This window comes from Heptranchias perlo, chromosome 27 (genome assembly GCF_035084215.1).
Source record: "Heptranchias perlo isolate sHepPer1 chromosome 27, sHepPer1.hap1, whole genome shotgun sequence".
Lineage (NCBI taxonomy): Eukaryota > Metazoa > Chordata > Chondrichthyes > Hexanchiformes > Hexanchidae > Heptranchias > Heptranchias perlo.
Window position 1 is genome coordinate 15,783,353 of NC_090351.1, and position 20,888 is coordinate 15,804,240.

A 20,888-nucleotide genomic window follows, 5' to 3' on the forward strand; every position below is an offset into this window, starting at 1 on the left:
CATTCTCACCTCTACTGATTCTTTCTTGGGAATTCTAGAATTTGTAATTTTAAGATGAACCAAGTAAGCATGAAAATTAAATTTTTGACTTTAGATTTGTTTGCACACCTTAGTTAAGCACTTCTGCGCATTGTGGTGCAATTTTTTTTTCATTTAAATTGGTATTGTGAAGGTAGTTTGCATGTGGTTTTGCTTACTTTAACAGTGTTCTCAATCTAGAATGTAAAAATAGAACAATACTGAGCAGTGGAATTAGTTATGGCCGGTTTTCGGGTCCATAACCAGTGGCGTGCTGATAGTCATGCCTCAACCGAGTGGCCCGAGGCCAGCCCAAACCTGATTGTATTAACATTTTTGCGCAAACTACTAGTGCCTGTCGTGCTTCCACAGGCAGCTTGCTCTTTTTACTAAGAACAATATCAGTCCTCTTGCCTTGCTGGCAGCGGCCCAAAGGTAAGTCCTGGAAGGGGGCGTGGGGGGAGGGGGGTTGGAACAGCAATGGGGGAGGGTGTGTGGGGACGATGATCTTGAGAACTTTGGAGACAGGGGAGCACTTCTGCTCCTTTTGGCTCCAGAGGAACGTTTCCTTTCATTTTCTTTTAAAAACGTACATTTTGGTGGCAGTCGCTGCTTAGGACGCAATGCCCGCTTAAAAATTCCGAGCAGAGCAGAACTGGCTCCTGCTCCACTCAATCTGAAAGAATTTCTGCACTGGGTCCTAAAGCAAGCATTAGGCCCCTCATTCACATTTGTAAGAGGCCTAACGCCTGCTTAAGGCATCCGCCAGGGAGGCATGCAAAGCCGCTGCTACCAATATGGCAGGGTCCATAACGCAGGCGCAAATCGGGCACAGGACGTGTGCCCCAAAATTGGTCGTGTTTGCTCCCGTTTTCCACCTGGAAAATGGGCGTAACAAGGATCAAATTCTACCCCTGACATTCTAGGCAAGACAGTTTTCAATATTTATTTAAACCCTGTGAGGTGAATTTTCACTTTTATCACCAGGTGCAAAGCGGATGGTAGTGGATCGACCGTCTGTTTTACACACCCAGCCCGATTTTCGTTTAGATTGACTCCAATGGAAACAAAAATCAGGCAGGTGGGCTATGAAATGGCCGGACGATCTGTTACCTTCCGTTTTCCACCAGGCGGTAAACGTGAAAATTCACCCCTCTGTCTCTCAAGGTTGGAATTCCAATGAATGTTATGTATAGTCCTGTGCTTCACATATCCCTGCAGGAGTTACTAAAGTAACACATGACCAGGAATCAATCAATATGTCAAAGTCTTTGAAATAAATTGCTGCCATGCTTTCAAACCCAAATGGTGCTTTACAGCGTGTGGTTGTAACAATTATAGGGGTACTACTGACGTACAAAAATAACGCATGTTGGAAATTCAAGTGAGCAATCCACTAAACATAGGATATTATGGAAACAGGCCCTTCGGCCCAACATGTCCATGTCGCCCAGTTTATACCACTAAGCTAGTCCCAATTGCCTGCACTTGGCCCATATCCCTCTATACCCATCTTACCCATGTAATTGTCCAAATGCTTTTTAAAAGACAAAATTGTACCCGCCTCTACTACTGCCTCTGGCAGCTCGTTCCAGACACTCACCACCCTTTGAGTGAAAAAAATTGCCCCTCTGGACCCTTTTGTATCTCTCCCCTCTCACCTTAAATCTATGCCCCCTCGTTATAGACTCCCCTACCTTTGGGAAAAGATTTTGACTATCTACCTTATCTATGCCCCTCATTATTTTATAGACTTCTATAAGATCACCCCTTAACCTCCTACTCTCCAGGGAAAAAAGTCCCAGTCTGTCTAACCTCTCCCTATAAGTCTGGTTTGTGCAATAATGCCCATTCCTGAGGATCACAATGAAGACCCACAACTGATGCCACCCATTGTGTCACTGCAGAGTGGGTGTAGGTGTATTTGCAGAGCTCTTTTGTGTAGACGACTGAGAGACGTCGGCGATGTCCCCGGTGGCACCCTGGAAGGATGCGGAGGAGAAGTTCTTGAGGGCAGTGGTGCCTTTGACAGTGACAGGTAAGAAGATGGTGCTCGGGCCAGCCGGGAGCAGCTCGGCATGAAGGAGACTGCAGATGTCCAGGACTACATGTCGAGTGACTCTGAGCCTCCGTGTGCACTGCTGCTCAGAGAGGTCCAGGAAGCTGAGCCTCGGTCTGTGGACCCTGTGGCGAGGGTAGTGCCCTCTGCGACGCATCTCTCTGCGGTCGCCCTCCCTCCTGCTGTGCAGGTGGATGTGTCACAGCACTGTGTTGTGGAGCTCCACGTGTCAGAGGTAGATGGCGTGGCCGGCGAGGCTGTTCGCCCTCTGAGGAGGTCATGACTGCAGCTGCGGCGGCCCCCATCCAGAAGATGTACATCTGAGGGGGTCCGCAAGGTAGGTACATGTGTCTGGACACCGGGGCAAGTGTGCAAGTTGGTGAATTTTATTGTTAGGAGGAGGGTGGTGGAGGCCAAACTTTGTCCAAAGTGACAGAGTGGCCTCCTGCAATGAGTGAGGGTCTCCCCCCCCCCCCCACCTGTCAAATGGACCTTTGCAGCTGCCACCGGCTGATAGCTGCAACACGTCCATTTGAACTGGGAGTGTTTCCCCCAGTATGGGAAACAGTCCCAGTTGTTTGCAAAATCCCACCCCTCCTGAATTATCTACTTATTCAGGTCTGTTAACGACCTGAAATACCTAAATAAATACTTTAAGTGGTACCCCGCCAGCTTTAATTGCCTGCGGGAGTCCCACATGTGGGGGCTGCGCACGCATGTCAGCGCGTCACTGGGAAACCCGGAAGTGGGCGGGTTGGAGCCGGGCTCCCGCCCCGCCCCGGGAATCCCCGATTTTCGGAGCCCCCCCCCCGCCAGGAACGCACCCGATAGCGGGTGCTAATATCGAGCCCATGTTCTTTGCAGGAAGCCACACTCGAAAATGGTAACAATTACTTTAGGAGCACTGCATAGGCAGAGCACGCCCTAAGCAAAGCCCTAAGGATCAATAGAAATTGGTTCTCAGGCCTTATCTGAATAATTGTGGCACGCTGCAGGGGCTGGTCGTGTTTCCACAGCCAGCTTGCCTGACGGGAGATGTCAATTTCACGCCCCATGCCTCCGTGGCAGTGGCCGTGAGGTAAGTCCCACGAAGGAAGGTTGGAGCGGGTTACAGGGTTGGCCGGGGGTGGGGCAGGGTGGAGGTGATGGGACTGTGATTCCTGTGGATTCGAGGAAGCACTCCTCCTCCTGGCTTCACAGGAAGGTGTTTCTTAAAAATAAATGTTTAAATACGTACCTTTGGTTGGCGGCCGCTGTAGAATCCTGAGCAGGACAGGCCCGACACCTGCCTTGCTCATCATTGACTAATTTCAGGTGTTAAGCCAATAATTAACTGACTCAAGGGGCCTAACATCTGTTTTAGGTGTCCTGCCCGGGACACCTAAAAAATGGAGCCCACGATTTTAGCACAGATTGTGCACAGGCCATCCCACTGCTAAATTGATACGTGTCGCATCTGCAAAATAAGCGCAACGCATACCAATTTCTGCTCTGCAAGATGTATGGGTCAGAAAATTGGCACAACAGCATTTTAGCCCTAACTCCAGAGTGTGGGATTAGTGAATTTACCCTTAAATGCCATTGATAGAACTGTGCAAAAACAATCAATGTTCCAACTTGTTGAATAGTCACAAATCGACCCTACATAGTTTGTACCTTGGATTTTCTTTCTGCATAATGGTACAGTTCCTTAAGTTGCTTGTTTTACAACTAGGCAGTCACATAAATGAAACCTATTCTCGTATTATCCTCCTTCTACAGTGGTTCAGTTGTCTGCATTATCTGCTGTAGTTGAGCCACATAGAATCATACAGCATTTCAGAGGTTATTCAGTCCATAGTGTCTGTGTCGGCTCTTTGAAAGAGCTATCCAATTAGTCCCATCCCCTGCTCTCTCCCTGTAGCCCTGCAATTTTTTCCTTTACAAGTATATATCCAATTCCCTTTTGAAAGTTACTGTTGAATCTGCTTCCGTCACCCTTTTAGGCAGTGCATTCCAGAGCGCAACAATTTGCTGCAGAAAAAGAATTCTCCTAAATGGTGGAAAGCTCAAAACAGTGGAGGTCCAAAGAGACTTAGGGGTCCATGCACATAGATCATTGAAATATTATGGACAGGTACAGAAAATAATCAAAAAGGCTAATGGAATGTTGCCCTTTATATCTAGAGGACTAGAATACAAAGGGGTAGAGGTTATGCTACAGCTATACAAAGCCCTGGTTAGACCACACCTGGAGTACTGTGTTCAGTTCTGGCACTGCACCTTAGGAAGGATATATTGGCCTTGGAGGGAATGCAGCATAGATTTACTAGAATGATACCTGGACTCCAACGGTTAAATTACGAGGAGAGATTACACAAACTAGGGTTGTATTTGTTGGAATTTAGAAGATTAAGGGGTGATTTGATCGAAGTTTTCAAGATATTAAGAGGAACTGAAGAGGTAGTTAGAGAGAAACTATTTCCGCTGGTTGGGGAGTCTAGGACTGGGGGACATAGCCTAAAAATTAGAGCCAGGACTTTCAGGAGTGAAGTTAGAAAACACTTCTACTCGCAAAGAGTGGTAGAAGTTTGGAACTCTCTTCTGCAAATGGCAGTTGATGCTAGCTCAAATGTTAATTTAATTTTAAATCTGAGATTGATAGATTTTTGTTAAACAAAGGTATTAAGGAATATGGGGCTAAGGTGGGTGTATGGAATTAGGTCACAGATCAGCCGTGATCTTACTGAATGGTGGAACAGGCTCGAGGGGTTAAATGGCCTAGTCCTACGTTCCTCATCTCCCATCTGGTTCTTCTGCCAAATATCTTAAATCTGTGTTCTCTGGTTATCGACCCTTCTGCCACTGGAAACAGTTTCTCCTAATTTACTCTATCAAAACCCCTCATAATTTTGAACACCTCTACTCTTAACCTTCTCTGCTCTAAAGGAGAACAATCTAGTCTCTCCACAGAACTGAAGTCTCTCATGCCTGGTAAATCTCCTCTGCACCCTCTCCAAGACCTTGACATACTTCCTAAAGTGTGGTGCCCAGAATTGAACACAATACTCCAGCTGAGGCTTAACCGGTGATTTATAAAGATTTAGCACAACTTCCTTGCCTTTGTACTTTATGCCTCTATTTATAAAGGCAAGGATCCCGTATACTTTTTTAAAACAGCTTTATCAACTTGTCCTGCCACCTTCAAATATTTGTGGACGTGAATCCCCAGGTCTCTCTGTTCTTGCACCCCCTTTAAAATTGTGCCATCTATGGTCTAGGAAGGTCTCAGATTTGACCCCTCTGTCTGTACTGAGTTGATTGATCTTAGTCAGGATCATAGTAGGAATGATATAAAACACCACAGTAGGAATGCCCCTGGGCCATGGATTCCTGCTTCAAAGTACATTTAAGTGAATATTGAGTGAGGGCAGCTTAATGGCTTGTCTCTGATGACAAACCTTGCACTATGGATAAGCCCGCTGACACCCACACCAAGCTCACAAATGAAGAGTGGACATTTTGGGGAAGTATCAGAGGGCTGGCAGCACGAAGAGTGAAAATGCTCGGGAGAGATAATTGGATTTTAAAAAAAACTTCTCCAGTCATGGAAGTGATGCATTGCACTGATAGTCAGGTCACAGGGTAGGACACTTCCTGAAAGCAGAATGAAAGGGATTCAATGTGGTTCCATATTGCATATCAAACTACCATTGCATTAGGGCAATAACCTCAAATTAACCGCTCTCAGAAGGATATTTAGGAAAAAAAAGTGGAGGATTATGGGGGAAAAAAAAATCAAAAAATTACAATTAGATTTGTCTTTTTTTTACAAGTTTGTATGATTATTTGTACCATTTTTCAGTTGCACTGAATCCAGATTTTATTGGTGTGTTCCCAGTTTCTTTTTCATGAAAGATAAAACTGGTATAAAATTGGGTGCATGAAAACAAGACAGAATCGGTGCAGTTTCAATATTATTTGGCAGCTTGTTGAGGTGAATAAAATAACATTTTTATTTTAGGGAAGCATTGTTGTCACAAATGTTACGTACAAAACACAAGTACACCAGGAAATACAGAGCTGGGTGTTTATTTTTCCCTTTATTCCTATTATTGTTAAGGAAACAAAAACCAACTTAACTTTTTTCATTCCAGGAGTTTTATCAGGCTTTACCGGCTTAAATTGAATCCAATATTTATGACACAGCTCATTTTAAAACAAAAGTACTTTTTGTGACATGTTTCTCACAAATTGTTTTCTTTACAGGATTTGAATCCAAAACCATGTCTTTACCAAAGCATAATTCTTAATTCAGTGACTGCTGATACTTTCTTACCAGTAACTAGTAATGCATTTTGATCAAATTGTTTTCAGACAGCCAAGGGATAAAAACTGAAGAGTTCCTGAGGGATCTACTAGTTGAAAAGACTGTATAAAGTGCAGTCTATTTTTCCTTCATGGAGAGATGGTGATATATTACATAGTGTCTGTGTGCTCACTGTAAACTCTAATGCTTCTCTTAAATCCTGGCATTTTCAAATGAGCAGTTGGCTTACTTACCTGAGAGTCCACCCACGTCCATTTTCTTCAGGTTCTTTGCTTCCAGGATGCAGACAGTGAGTTTTCCTGCAGTCGGAACGTAACGCAAAGAGCAGCAAATGTCTCCCAGCTTTTCTGGCTGTAGGAGAAAATTGTAGCAATTTGGATGGTTACAAAAATGTACCAATTTTTGCACTTAATCATTTAGAAAATGAACTTATTAATGGAATAGGGCAGCACAATATCTTTCCACCTCTGGGACTTGAGCTCGAATCTATTAGGTGTAAAGGTCCCATGTTGAAGTGAGTTTGGAACTTGCTCAAAACCTGGTCTTGGTGGGTGTGATTTCGAGCAAAATCTGAGCACTGGCACTAAATTGACTTTCTTACTCAAACAGACAATAAAATTGGGTAGTGTGGGAAAATGGAAAAGCCGTACGGATGCATTACTGTTATTCTAAAATTGGTATTATGGCACTGGAATTTAGAGATAATCAGAGGAAACTTTACTCTGCATCTAGTGTTGATACTGGGTGTCAACCCCAATCCCACTATTGACATTCCTCATTTTACCAATGACAAAAACTTATCAAAAATTTCTAAGGACAGAAAGTAATCATCTACTGCTTCAAAAAGTGATTTTCTGCCTATTCCTATGGCTTTAGATATATATACACATACACATATATATGGCTGATTTACCAAGTTGGCGTTACTGGAGGGAAGCCTCGTCTGCCAACCATGCACGCTGCCCACGATGTCCCAGTGTCTACATGGGCAGTGAACAAGGCTTCCCCTCCTGCAACCAAACTCAGAAATGACCTCTGTAGGGTGTTGCCTCAGTCAAGATGCCAATACACAGTAGTCTTCAGTTATTGTATAATTTACCATTCTATTATGACTCTGCAACAACTAAATGAACACATAATTTTGGTATTACATTAGTCTAAGAGTTCATATGACCTTCATGTAAAATTGAAACAGTTCTGATGGTGTCATAAGCTGCAAGAGTAAATCAGACTCTGAGGGTGACTTACAGTTGTAATTCACTATTTAATTATTAATAAATTATTGTATACAATATATGTTACAATATATTTACAAGGATGATTCCAGAACTGGTAGGTTATACATATCAGGAAAGATTGAATATCTTTTCTCTAGAAAAGAGAAGGCTGAGTGGTGACCTGAGAGGTCTTTAAGATTATGCAAGGATTTGATAGAGAAGATGTTTCCACTTGTCGGGGAGACCAAAACTAGGGGCCATAAATATAAGATAGTCACTAATAAATCCAATAGGGGATTCAGGAGAAACTTCTTTACCCAGAGAGTGGTTAGAATGTGGAAGTTGCTCCCACAAGGAGTAGTTGAGGCAACTAGCATAGATACATTGAAGAGGGAGCTAGATAAACACATGAGGGAGAAAGGAATAGAAGGATATGCTGATAGGGTTAGATGAAGAGGGGTGGGAAGAGGCTTGTGTGGACCATAAACACTGACACAGACCTGTTGGGCCGAATGGCCTATTTCTATGCTGTACATTCTATGTAATTCTATGTAATGTAAAGTTGAGTAATTGCTTTTAGTTTTAAAGTATTTTTAAATGTTATGCGTTTGGATTGCTGAGCATAGTAAAAACGGTGACATGTAAGTGAAAGTATAGCAAAGTTGATAAGTGACCTAGGATCTGAAGGAACATCAACTCATGTCAAGAATGCTATAGTATTGTGAGGCTTTTTCTGAAGGACATTGCACCACATGTTTAGCCTGGGCACTTCAGTCATAGTGGATTATTTTTCTGCTATGATTCTTAATTCCTGACTGTTATAAGGTTCACTTTAACTGTTGATGAGGGACAAGAGCAAACGCAATATAGTCAACAGTTTGGATTTCCCACTTAAAGCAAAAATGACAGCACCAGTAAAATAGACTGAAGAAAAATTATAGATAAAATTATTTTAACTTTTCTGTTTTGCTAAGGAAAGGTGTACATTTTCAGATGGTCACATCTCCCCATTTCCATCGATGCAGAAATAGCCCACTGACACAACAGAATATGTGTTCAAAGCTGCAAATGATGGTACACTTACTCACTTTAAACTTCCTCTGAACCATTTAATAGATTTTATCAATATACCACACACTGGGAGGGACTTACTGGCATGTCATTCAGTGGGTTGTTTTCAGTAAGTCACCAAGTCCCTTTGTCAGTACATATTCATAGAATCGTACAGCACAGAAGGAGGCCATTCAGCCCATCGTGCCTGTGCCGGCTCTTTAAAAGGGCGATCCAATTAGTCCCGCTCCCCTGCTCTTTCCACATAGCCCTGCAAATTTTTGCTTTTCAAGTATTTATCCAATTCCTTTTTGAAAGTTACCATTGAATCTGCTTCTTCCACCCTTTCAGGCCGTGCAGTGCAGATCATATTATATTATATGAATATTATATGAATCAATAACCTACAGGCAGAAAACAATGTGTGGAATGAAATGTCAACTTATTTGTAAATATAAGGGGTTTTACATTGAATTGTTCTGAATTGTTTTGTTAGCACTTAGAAGATATGGAAATGAATCCTCCAATTAGTCTTCCTTCAGGATTAGATAAATGAGAGTGTATAAGGCTTAAATTAAAATTTCCTGTTATAACTCATTCACACTGTGGGCCAGAAGTTCTTCTGTGCCTTGCATTTATCCCATGGGAAAAGCCATTACTTTGTTTGTGGGATAAATGCTATACATGGATGAATTTCCAGCCGCGAATGTTGCCTGAGCTTAATTTCTATTAAAATCCACTTCCAGCCTTTCAATGTAAAGCACTTTTACTACAGGTAATAACAGTCCTGGTGAGTCTGGAGCTGCAGCAGGATTAAAACGTGGAAAAAACTGTTTTGATATGTAAAAGCAAACATTCCTATTTTCAGAAATAAGCGGTTGGGTATGAACGGAACTATTTAGGAAAGTAGAATCAGGATAGACTTTAATCCCTCTCATCCCGGTGGGAGATTAAGATGGTGACGGGGGTCTTGTAGCATTCCCGATGGGTTCCCACCACACTCCCCACCGCCCCCCCCCTTACTCACCATCTTAACTTACCTGAGAACAGGCATGGGAGGTCTGCCCTTGCCTGGCAGATGGGAACATTACATTGGGAAGTCGCAGCTCGATTACATCATCAGTGCCACAATGGCATTTTAATTTTCAGATTCGGGAGGCCCACCAATTTTTTTAATTTAAATTTTTTATTTTTTTTTAACTTTGTCTTTCTGTCTCTTATCTCCGTCTTTTAATCTTACCCTCTCTTTATTTCGCTTTCTCTAACTGATTTTATAGTGAATTTACTATTCGATCTGACACTTCCTGGCTCTTGGTCTGCACAGCTTGTGAAGGATGGTTCTCACCACACAGCTTGACAATGATGCTTCAAGCTGATTGCCTGAGGGGACAGAGAGATCGTTTCCCCGCTCACACAGCTCAGAGAACGCTACACCTGTTTAAGCTCACCACTGAAGGAAGTTACTGACGAAAAGCCCGCAGATACTTAGTGGATGAGATTTAAAACTAATGAGCTTCTGGTACTGTTGGTTCACCGCTCAGAGCAATTTCCGGGCCATTATAATTACTTTCTCTGCAGTTCTATTTCCTTTGCATAGTGTGGCACATGGATATTAGAAACTGTTTCAAGACATTTAAAACCTTACCTCTTCTTTTTCAGCGCTCTCCAGATCTCGCCATTCTTCAAGTTGTTGACCAAGGTCCACTTTGGTCATTAGTACTAACACTTGACCAATGCAGTCATGTTTGGAGAATCGATCAAAGTCATAAACTGCCATCACCAGGGTCTTCCCTCCCAGCTCTTGATAAGGAACCTGCGTACAGAATTCAGTTAAAGGCAAAGTGATATGACAGAAATCTATGGATCTACTTTAACATTAGCTGTCTGGTTCCTCTACACATGCCAATCTCTTGTTATACCTAAAAAAAATTGCATGGGGTGGGGGAAGGGGGGAACCCCTCCCCCCATCCCATGCAATTTGTTATAGGTATAACAAGAGATTGGCATGTGTAGAGGAACCAGACAGTTAATGGTTCATTTGTAGATATACATTCTCAGGTAAATTTTTGTGTAAATAGTATTTTTGAAAAAGTCAACAGTATTTATAGAAATGATAGGTACATTTCATGGTGATTTATGGAATATTATTCAAAACTATTCATGATTGGTGAGGGCTTATATCCAGATCTGAGGTACTTGTCTCGGTTTTGTTTCAATAGATTAGTGAATCCCTCTTGCTTGACATCTCAACAGTTTAATAGTGTATCAAAAAGTCTTGAGACTACACTATCAAATCAGAGTCATGAACATTCAGCCGCAGTTAAAAACTCATAGTGTCTAACAAGTTTTGACAAAGCAATCTATTCATTAATTGAAAATATCTTGCAGCACTAAGTATGGTGGACAGTTTCGTAACGTCTCCTTTGTAAATCTGCTGGTGACTCTCAACAACGTGCTTCAGTTTGCACAAGAAAACCTTGGCCCTGATCAGACATTTGACAGAGGGAAACAATGATGTTTTTGTTTTTTGTCATAACAGAATAAATTTAAATACAGCAAACGTAATTTGATGTAACTATCTGTAGGACATCACATAAAAAGTCATTTCCTGACAATGGAAAGTATACTCAAGTATTTCAACAATAATTTTCACACTGGCTATTTATATATGAGATTGTTTTATATGGTGTAATCCCTAGCCAGATATTACTATCACAGTGTAAGTGATATAGTTCAAGGGGGGTCGTTCCCTGGCGGTGGCATTTCATAGGTCTGAAAGATCAATAATTCATCAGACCATCAGACAGTAAATCTTCATTTTAATGCTCCCAGCGCAGAGCTTCCCACACTGGGAGTACATATCAAGAATTTGGCTGTACGCCCCATTAATTTTCACGGACAGAAAATCACAGGCCCACAAATGAACTGTGCACCCGGATTCCCACTGCATGCTCCTGATGTGTGAAACTCTGCATGGGAACTTTAAAGATGAGGGAGAAAATCAGAAAAAGAAACTGGAAGAGTAAAAGAAGTGCTGAAGGTAAAGTATACCCAGTAACATCTCTACTAACACAATATACATTTTGAACTTTTTAACTAAAATGATGTGGCATTTGCTGTGAGAAACTGCAACAGTTTCCACAGCAGTGAGATTGGAAATGTCGTGCCCTAATGGAGGCTGTTGCTGCAATATCGATGTGCAAAGATGAGTTGGATTGGCTACAATCATCAGTTTGACCAGCGTATGCCAGAAACATGCGTTGCCTTCACATTTGTCCATTAGCATTTTTATTTCCATTGGTGTGAATAACAGTTGAGAGAAATGTGAAAATAACACTCGTGGGTGTATAATAGACATTAGGGAAAGGAGTGAATAATTCACTGATCTGTTAGTAACACCTCAATGCCAACACTTTGCCATCTTGAATTTCCGTGACGTTGATGTGTGTTGAAATATCCTACAGGTGGCGCTGTTTCAGATTTAATCACGTCAATAGTGAATTCTTTTGCATTAGACAGACTGCGCCAGGAACATAATTAACAAAATAGTCACCATTTTTCAAATAGCGCATGTTGGAGGATATGCAGTGAATGAACATGCTGATTAAATCTTTGATGCATATACAGGAATAAAAGATAATTCAATATGTTTGAATATATTTACATCCATACCTTGCGACCTGTGCGAACAGCCTGATAATTAACTGTCTGTGTACCGTTCATTTTAATTATGCTCAGTCTCACTGGATTTTGTCATCGTGGGACAGAAAGTGCACTGATGAAATTATTCAGTTGAAATGGGTCAAAGCTAAACACGATGAGGCGTCTGACTGTGGAATGCATTGTTTAAATAACAGGTTTTGAATAATTTAATGTTTCTTTTGCATAGTAGATAGCATTGCTTTCACTTCACTGGAACACAGATCCGATGTACGTTAGAGTGATATGTTTTTAACATTCCATTAGCGTGCTCAGAGTGAGCAGAAATTCCTGACTTGACAGCACATTTCACTTAATCTGTCTGAAAACCTACTGTTTCAGCAAGTGTCGGGCTGCTTCATGCAGAAAGCATTGTGAGGAGTTATAAGCCTGGTGATATCAAACAGTAAAGCACGGATTCTCAAATCAGTGTCTATCAATGAAAATTGCAGGTTTTTCCAGCTAAATGGGAGATGTATCCAGGATCCTACGTGTAGCCATTTAGTGTGGATGAAATCATGACTCACAAACGCTGAAGCAGTTATATAGATCACATAAACCACATAAAACAGCCAATATTTATCGCTGCTGTAATATAGGTATTTTTGTAACAATGATTCAATTCAAATGGAGTTTTCAAATGTGCACAATACTTACGAAGCAGTGACTGTGAGATACTCCAAAATATCTTAGTTAAAAAAGTAATCATTTGCAGAAAATCAAAGGTAATCTGAAAAAATACCATAAGCATATGGAGTCTATCTACAGACTGCTGCTTTATAACTCTCATACATATTAAAAAAGAAAGAATTTGCATTTATATAGCACCTTTTACGGCCTTAGGATGACCCACAGCCAGAGAAGTGCTTTTGAATTGTAGTCATTGTTGTAATGTAGGCAAACGCAGAAGCAAATTTACACATACCAAGGTCCTACAAATAGCAATGAGATAATCTATTTTAGTGATGTTGGTTGAGGGATAAATGTTGGCCAGGACACCGGGAAAACTCCCCTGTTCTTCGAAAAATGCCATGGAATCTTTTACATCCATTTGAGAGGGCAGACGGGGCCTCGGTTTAACATCTCATCCAAAAGATGGCACTTCGAACAGGGCAGCACTCCCTTAGTACTGCACTGAAATATCAGCCTAGATTATGTATTCAAGTCTCTGGAGTAGTGCTTGGATCCACAAACTTCTGGCTCAGAGGCGAAAGCAAATCACTGAGCCACGGCTGATATCACAATCTCACAACTACACGAATAGGTATGTGTCCATTATATTTGTATTCTTACTGAGAGAAAAACAAATTGAATGTCTGCCACGTAGAACTCTGCCTGATCTAAATGAAAAGCATTTACACTAGTGTGAACTGGATTGAAGTGTATTGTTGAGTTGTTGGATTAAACTCAAAAGCAAAATACTGCGGATGCTGGAAATCTGAAATAAAAATCTGAAATAAAAACAGAAAATGCTGAAGAAGCTCAGCAAGTCAGGCAGCATCGGTGGCGAAAGAAACAGTTAACATTTCAGGTCGAAGATCTTTCATCAGAACTAGAAGATGTTAAAAGAGTTAAAGTAAACCACTGTTTCACCTGGAAGGCGTGTTTGGGGCCCTGGACAGTGGGAAGGGAGGAGTTGAAGGGGCAGGTGTTGCATCTCCTACGCTTGCACGAGAAGGTGCCGGGGGGGGGAGAGCGGGTGTTGGGGGTGACGGAAGAGTGGACCAGGGTGTCGCGGAGGGAGCGCTCCCTTTGAAATGCTGAAAGGGGAGGGGAAGATGTGTTTGGTGGTGGGATCGTGTTGGTGGTGGCGGAAATGGCAGAGGATGATACGTTTTATTGTGGAGGCTGGTGGGGTGGAAGGTGAGGACAAGGGGGATCCCTATCATGGTTCTGGGATGGAAGGGAAGGGATGAGGGCGGTGGGAAATGGGACGGACACGGTTGAGGGCTCTGTCAACTACAGTGGAGGGGAATCCTCGGCTGAGGTAAAGGAAGACATATTGGAAGCACTGGTGTGGAAGGTGGCATCGTCAGAACAGATGCAACGGAGAAATTGGGTGAAGGGAATAGAGTCCTTACAGGAAGCGGGGTGGGAGGAAATGTAATCAAGGTAGCTGTGAGAGTCGGTGGACTTATAATAGATATTGGTTGATGGCCTATCCCCAGAAATGGAGATAGAAAAGTTGAGGAAGGGAAGAGTGGGAGATGGACCATGTGAAGGTGAGGGAAGGATGGAAATTGGAAGCAAAGTTGATGAAATTTTCCAGTTCGGGGCACTAGTGCCAATTACAGCTATTCCTGATCAATCTTTTGTTTCTTAACCTGTCCCGTTAACACCTTCCTTGCCCTGCACCATCATCCCTTTTGTCATTTAATCCCTCTACCCTATCACAAAGCTTCCCTTTTACTTTTTCCTCCCCTCCCCCCCTCCTCCGCTTTCCCTGTATCTGTACTTGCTCAAAAACTTTAACTCTTTTAACATCTTCCAGTTCTGAAGAAAGGTCTTCGACCTGAAACGTTAACTCTGTTTCTTTCTCCACAGATGCTGCCTGACTTGCTGAGCTTCTCCAGCATTTTCTGTTTTTAGTTGGATTAGACTGTTCCCTTGATTTCCCCTATAGCATAGTTTCTAATTTCAGCAAGTAGGAAGTGTAATAGGTAAGTAAGAAAAGTTGGAGGGTGACTTATAATAGGCCACTCTTGCACATTTCCTAAGTGCTGACTCAAAAGCAAGAAGCAAGCAGGTCTACCATGTCTGCTTCTGCAGCTGCAGTACTGTACTTGGCAGGAGAGTGCCTATAGTGATTGGAAGGTATAACAATAATATGGGAAGAGACCCTGTAACTTGTATTGTTTGATATTCTGAACAATAATAGGGAAAAAGAGCAACCCTAAACTTGCAGTCCATATTAATGACATTTATATTAAACATTAATGAGAAGAAATTGGAGCAATTTGGGCCTAAAATTCTGGTCCGAGCTGGGCACGTCACCCAACTGTGGGGAATGTGGCAGGAGCAGGTTGTATCTTTCACTGATGGAGCAGGTCCATTGAAATTTCATCCTAAGAACAAAACCTGCCAGTAGTTCTACTGATACAATAGATAAATTGTAAATATTTGCTTACATAATAACAGTCATTGAGCAAAGTGTTATTAGTAATAGCACAATAGTTGAGGAAAGCTAATCCATTGAGTATATGGGAGAGGGGGGTGGAAAGAAAGGAATGATGACCAAAGAAATTTATTATCAGTTTGACTAAGCTAACAGGGGGGAAATTGTCTACGACTAAATGAAAAATATAATTTTATTTTGAATCTGGAGAGTGGATGTTTATGATGATGAATGTTATCCAAAAGGGAAGAGATATTAACTACATAATTATAGCCCTGTGAGCCTAACATCTGTTATGGGGAAAATGCTCAAGAACATTTTGTAAATGTATTCACTATTCAGCTAAACAGTAGGAATGGTCACTGTGGACTTAGAATTAATAATAGGTTGAGCCTCTTGAACGTACTGGAATTCATAATTAAATGAATGGACAAAAATTATCCCATGAAATGGATGTAATTTACTTGGATTTTCAGAAGGATTCTGACAAAGTTCCACAGGTGAGGCTTTTAAAGAAAGTTAAAGCCTATGGAGTGAATGGCAAATTAGCTAGCGAGAATGAAAATAACTGCAGGGCAGTAAAACTATGGAATCTCTTTGGTCGTTAATGGGCATTGTCTGATGAATTTTATTGCATAGTAATAAATGTTAAAGATAAAAAATTGAACACAAACAACTATGCCTCTTACTGAAACAAAACCGAAACTGAAGTTTAACTTGTTCAATGTTTCGCAGCTTGCCATGAAATGTTACCTTGAATGTAAAGTACTCATTGAAGGAAGGATTTAGAGTCTTTTTCTGAACCTTCGTCTCATATTTCTTCTTCTTGTCTGGAAGCAGGAAGACTTTAACATAAGGGTCAGATGTGCCACCTATGTCCAGGGCAGGTAGTTCAGCCGCTTGAATAATTCCCACTGTTAGCTGCAAAAGACATGGAGAACAGTTGAAGATCTGTAAGTCTGTAATGGCAACCATTAATAAAGAGAGCCCTGAAAATCCAAGGAGTTCCAGTGGAAGACCGGTGGAACCCACATGAAAACTGCAGGGATCCAGATTGCCTGGGCTCTGCTGTTTTCAATATTTTCCAACATGCCTAGTAAGGGACAGAACCTCTGCTGACTCCTCAAGAAACAAGCAATTTTATTTTTAACAAATTTCTCAATCAGCCCCCTTACACAGGGGGCTGAGGGGTACATGGTTGGGGCGTGGGCAACCTCCCCCGCACCCCTCCCCCTCCCCCTCTCCATACCGGGGTTTGTGGCTAGATGGCACAAGTGGGCATTGGCATTGTGTCCTCAATGACATTTGCACCCACTGGACCCATGAAAAAGCAGGTGCTTCCCAGTGACCCTGCAAACTCCGGTAAGGGCAGTGCAAGAGGGCACCAAAGGACGCCATGCCCGCTTAACCATCAGGATTGCATCTCGAGATATTTTATGATTGTTGGTGTATCATTGTGAAGGTCTTTATATTGGTCTACAGTATGCCCACTGGGGTAGCACTGCCCTTGGCAAAGTTTTCGATGTGACATTAACTGAGAAGACTAGTGGAATTTATGAAATGCAAATTAAATATTCAGGAAAGATACCATAATAAGTCTCACTAGACCCTGTCCTAGAAATTTAAAACATGCTTTTGGTTCCCTTTTTTTGCAATATTAATGCAGAAGATCCACAAGTGAGACAGCAATTTTCTGCCTTCCAATTAAAACATCAATAAGAGGAATCTGCAATTCCCTACTTTTTCTCTTGAAGGGAAGGAAAGGCTGTCTTTGGCTTCCACAACAGAGGTGTTAGACATTCTCATGTCTGAACTGACCTTGAAGGGATGCAGTGAAGGTGGTTAAACTGTTAGATTTAAGGAGTTATGCAGTACAGTGAGCAGAAACAATAATTTGTTCTGCAATGAAGTGAGAATGTGGGGAATTACAGATGGCTGTCCTCTGACAGTTAATACCTTTATTGGCACAAACACATTTGAACAATCATCTGCAAAACAGAATCTGCATAATGTGTACAAGGCAACAGATAACCTTGTATCTCATTGCAAAAAAAGCCACAAAAATAACCTTGCCAAATGTCATTTTTTTTTATCAAGACTTCTAACATAGAAGTCACTTCACAAGGTTATAAAAAACAGAAGGTGGTTATTTTTATAAGGAACTACTTTCAACGTAACTTATTTAACCTTTTATTCACTCCAAAGCCCACGTTTCAAAAATGGTTTCTTTATCGTTGCAGGCAGTGTGACATTTCATGCATACACATGGGTACATTTCACTGACATCAGCAAAAGGAGCCAGGTTGCAGTGGAGTTATTGATTCCAGCACAGTATGAATCCTTAGAGACTCTCCATGAGCCACTATTTCCTTTCTAAAGTAATCCCAAAACAGATTTCATCGTTGGTTAGTGGAGACTACAAACCATTGGGGACTGTCTCAAAAATAAAATCATGGCATCTAATCATTTATAAATTCATAAATAAATGCAAATAAATACAACCAAAATTCCAAGGGTTCAGATTATACATATTTGATGGTCCCATGTTGACATTTTCCACCTTAATTATTTCAATGGCATCTGTGAAGCACATCTATGCAATGCTCTAGCTGCAGCTCCAGAGGAATCCTTCCCAAATAGATTATTCCTCCAACATCAACTTGCACTTATATCGCACTCCTTATGTTGAAAAGACATCGCAGAACACTTTACAGTGAGAAGAAAATGGACGCAGAGCGGGAGAGAAAGAACAGTTAGAATGGATGTGAGGAGCAGGGCCTAAGGGGTGTTGAAGAGAAAGTTTTTGTTAATTTTTGAAAACAGCGTGAGGAAATAAGGGGGAAGGATTGTGAAAGAGAGTTCCAGAGAGCAGGATCCTCACTTCCACCATTGGTGGAATATAAGCAGGGAAAGAGGTTGCATTATGTCAGAGGAACAAAAGATGCAAATGAGGATTTAAGGCTGAGGTAGGACGGGGTAAGGTTGTTGTGGCATTTGAAGGTAGGACAAGGATCCTCAGTGGGTTTTTTGAGGATGGGTGATTACAGATGTTTGAAGGAGCTAGAGACAATGCCAGAAGATAGTGATAGATTAATGATGTTGACAAGCAAGGGGCTGAGGAAGGGAATTGGGTGCTCGTGAACTGGGAAACAAAATGGTCAAGAGGGCAACTGGTGCACTTCGTAGAGGGTAGGGGAGATGGGAAAAATGATGGAGGAAGGGTGTTGAATCAGATCTTATGGTGAACTGCCAGGCTGGTTGCAAGCCAGGTACTTTTGAGCTCATGGCCTGTGGATTTGAGGCCACAAAGGTGGCTATTGCAGAATAAAATTCGGTTTCAGAATATTGGTTGTAGGTCCCATATCAAAAGTACTTCTTGCAAAGAGTACTGGGCTAGAATACAATCATTTTACCACAGTGGGTGAGGGGGTAACTGGACTGAGATGGGGGAGGGGGTTGGGGTGGGAGAGAAGACAGGAAGGTGAAATGGAATAGCGAAAGAGGAAAAGAGGGAGAGAGGAGTGTAGATGGGAAGCGGAGAGGGAAAAGCGAAGAGAATAGAGGGAGAGAGTAGGGTTGCGAGTATGGGGAGAGGTGAATGGAGAGAAGTGAACAGGAGAAGAGGTGGAGGAGAGGGGACAATAGGGAGAAGGTGAAGGAGCAGGGAGGGGAGGAAAAGAGAGGAGACTGTGGAGGATGGGGAGAGGAGGAGATTGGGTGAGGGTCAAGGAGGGAGTAGAAATAGATTGGGGGAGAGGGAGATAGAAGAGAAGACCAGAGGCTCAAGGATTTTTGGATGATTATTGGTAGGGGAGATAGTTTCCCAGGGCCTTCATTTGATTCTCTGTGGAGGGGAGGATTTGCCAGTGAGCTAGGGATAGGTGAGAGTTGCAATGGTGTTCAGTGTCAGGGTGGAATGCAAAGACTTGAATGCTATTGATTTCCATTGGGAAGGTGGAAGAAGCTCCCACTTCAAATACGTAGGAGCTTCAGTAATAAATGTTAATGATGCAGGAGTACCATTCTGAGCCCATCTGCTTCTTTTTGCAACATGTCCACTGGAAAAGGATATAATTTCTATTATATCTGGCTCTCTATCACTGGCAGGTGAAAAGCAGTTCAAGCAAGAATATCTAAAGGGCTACACACATTTTATTTTGCTGTTCTATGGGCTTTTCTGGCCCCTTTTAATCAAGGAGACCGGATTCAAGGCTTTCCATACAGGCAGCAAAATTAATGTTCTTATAAAAATTAGAATTTTAACAAACTAGAATTACCTTCCCCTTTAAGTAGGACAAAACCTTAAGTGAAAACTCTGATTATATTGAAGTCACAATAACACTGTCATTTAATAGGATTCACCATACTGTAAGTTGTAAACATGAAATAATCTTTTCCAAACTGGAAGATGTCTTCACTACTTTTCTAAGTCTGCTGTCTAAATTAAATTTAACGCATTAGATTGATGACTTCAAAACAACAACACTTGAACCTGATTGTATTCCCTTCAGTAAGGACAAATCCCAATCCTTCATCCTGACTCGTCCTTCCTATAGCTGACAATTTCTGCACTCATAATAATTAGTAGAAGCATTGGAGAAAAACACATCACTTACTCCTGGGGTACTTAAATACATCACAGCACTGTCCGTCAAGCCATCAATGCCAGGTTACATCACTGGAGGGCTGCCCTCCCATGCAGCCTAGGCTTAGTTATACGATCTCATGTAGCGTTATAGCTCATTAATAGAGGTTCAGCAAACAATAATAAATATGATTCAGAACCACCTGAAATGTGAAGAATAACTGCAAAGAACAGATGAACAAATAAGTCAATCTTTTCTTCATACTGATGTAAAGAATTAGGTTTCAATATGTATCTAAATGATCATTTTAATATTTTATTATGGGTTTTGTGCTTATCGAGTGGAACAGATCCCTGGTTTGTTGTGTTTTACAGCTTCCTTTACAATCCATGCACAAATTTAAATGCAGACCTTCAAGATCTGAAGTGTGGGTTTGGATTCTGACTCCTTCACACTTCGGTGTCCTCTAATGGATATATTTTTAATTTACTTTTTAAACTGCTTTATAGTTTTCTTCCCTTCCTCTCATTTGATTTCCCTGTGACAAAAGGCAGAACTGGCCCCTGGCCTGTGCCAATGCAAACTGATCTACATTGAGTGCTCAATTCAGATCAGGATAAAACATCAGAGTATAACCCCTAATATGGCACCAACATTTTTACTTAACCTCAGAAGAGCCCCTTCCCCACACTATCACCTTTCCATTTATCACGGAGGCCGTCCTAATTCAGTGGTGTAGCTAACCTGCTCACTCAAGTGACACTGAATAATGTATTCTATTTTGCATTGACCAGGGTATTATCTGTCGTAACACAATTGGGAACTCTGGTTTCCT

The 20,888-nt window shown here is 41.7% G+C and overlaps 1 protein-coding gene across 2 annotated transcripts in view; it reads right to left on the bottom strand.

Moving 5' to 3' along the window:
• Positions 1-20,888, bottom strand: part of LOC137344429 (synaptotagmin-B) — a 536,286-nt gene that overhangs the window by 66,526 nt on the left and 448,872 nt on the right. For both annotated transcript variants that reach the window (XM_068007395.1, XM_068007394.1), the window contains 3 exons: positions 16,221-16,388; positions 10,299-10,466; positions 6,620-6,737 (listed from right to left, as the gene is read on the bottom strand). In XM_068007395.1, the coding sequence (XP_067863496.1) occupies positions 6,620-6,737; positions 10,299-10,466; positions 16,221-16,388 (454 nt within the window). The remainder of the gene's footprint in view (positions 1-6,619; positions 6,738-10,298; positions 10,467-16,220; positions 16,389-20,888) is intronic.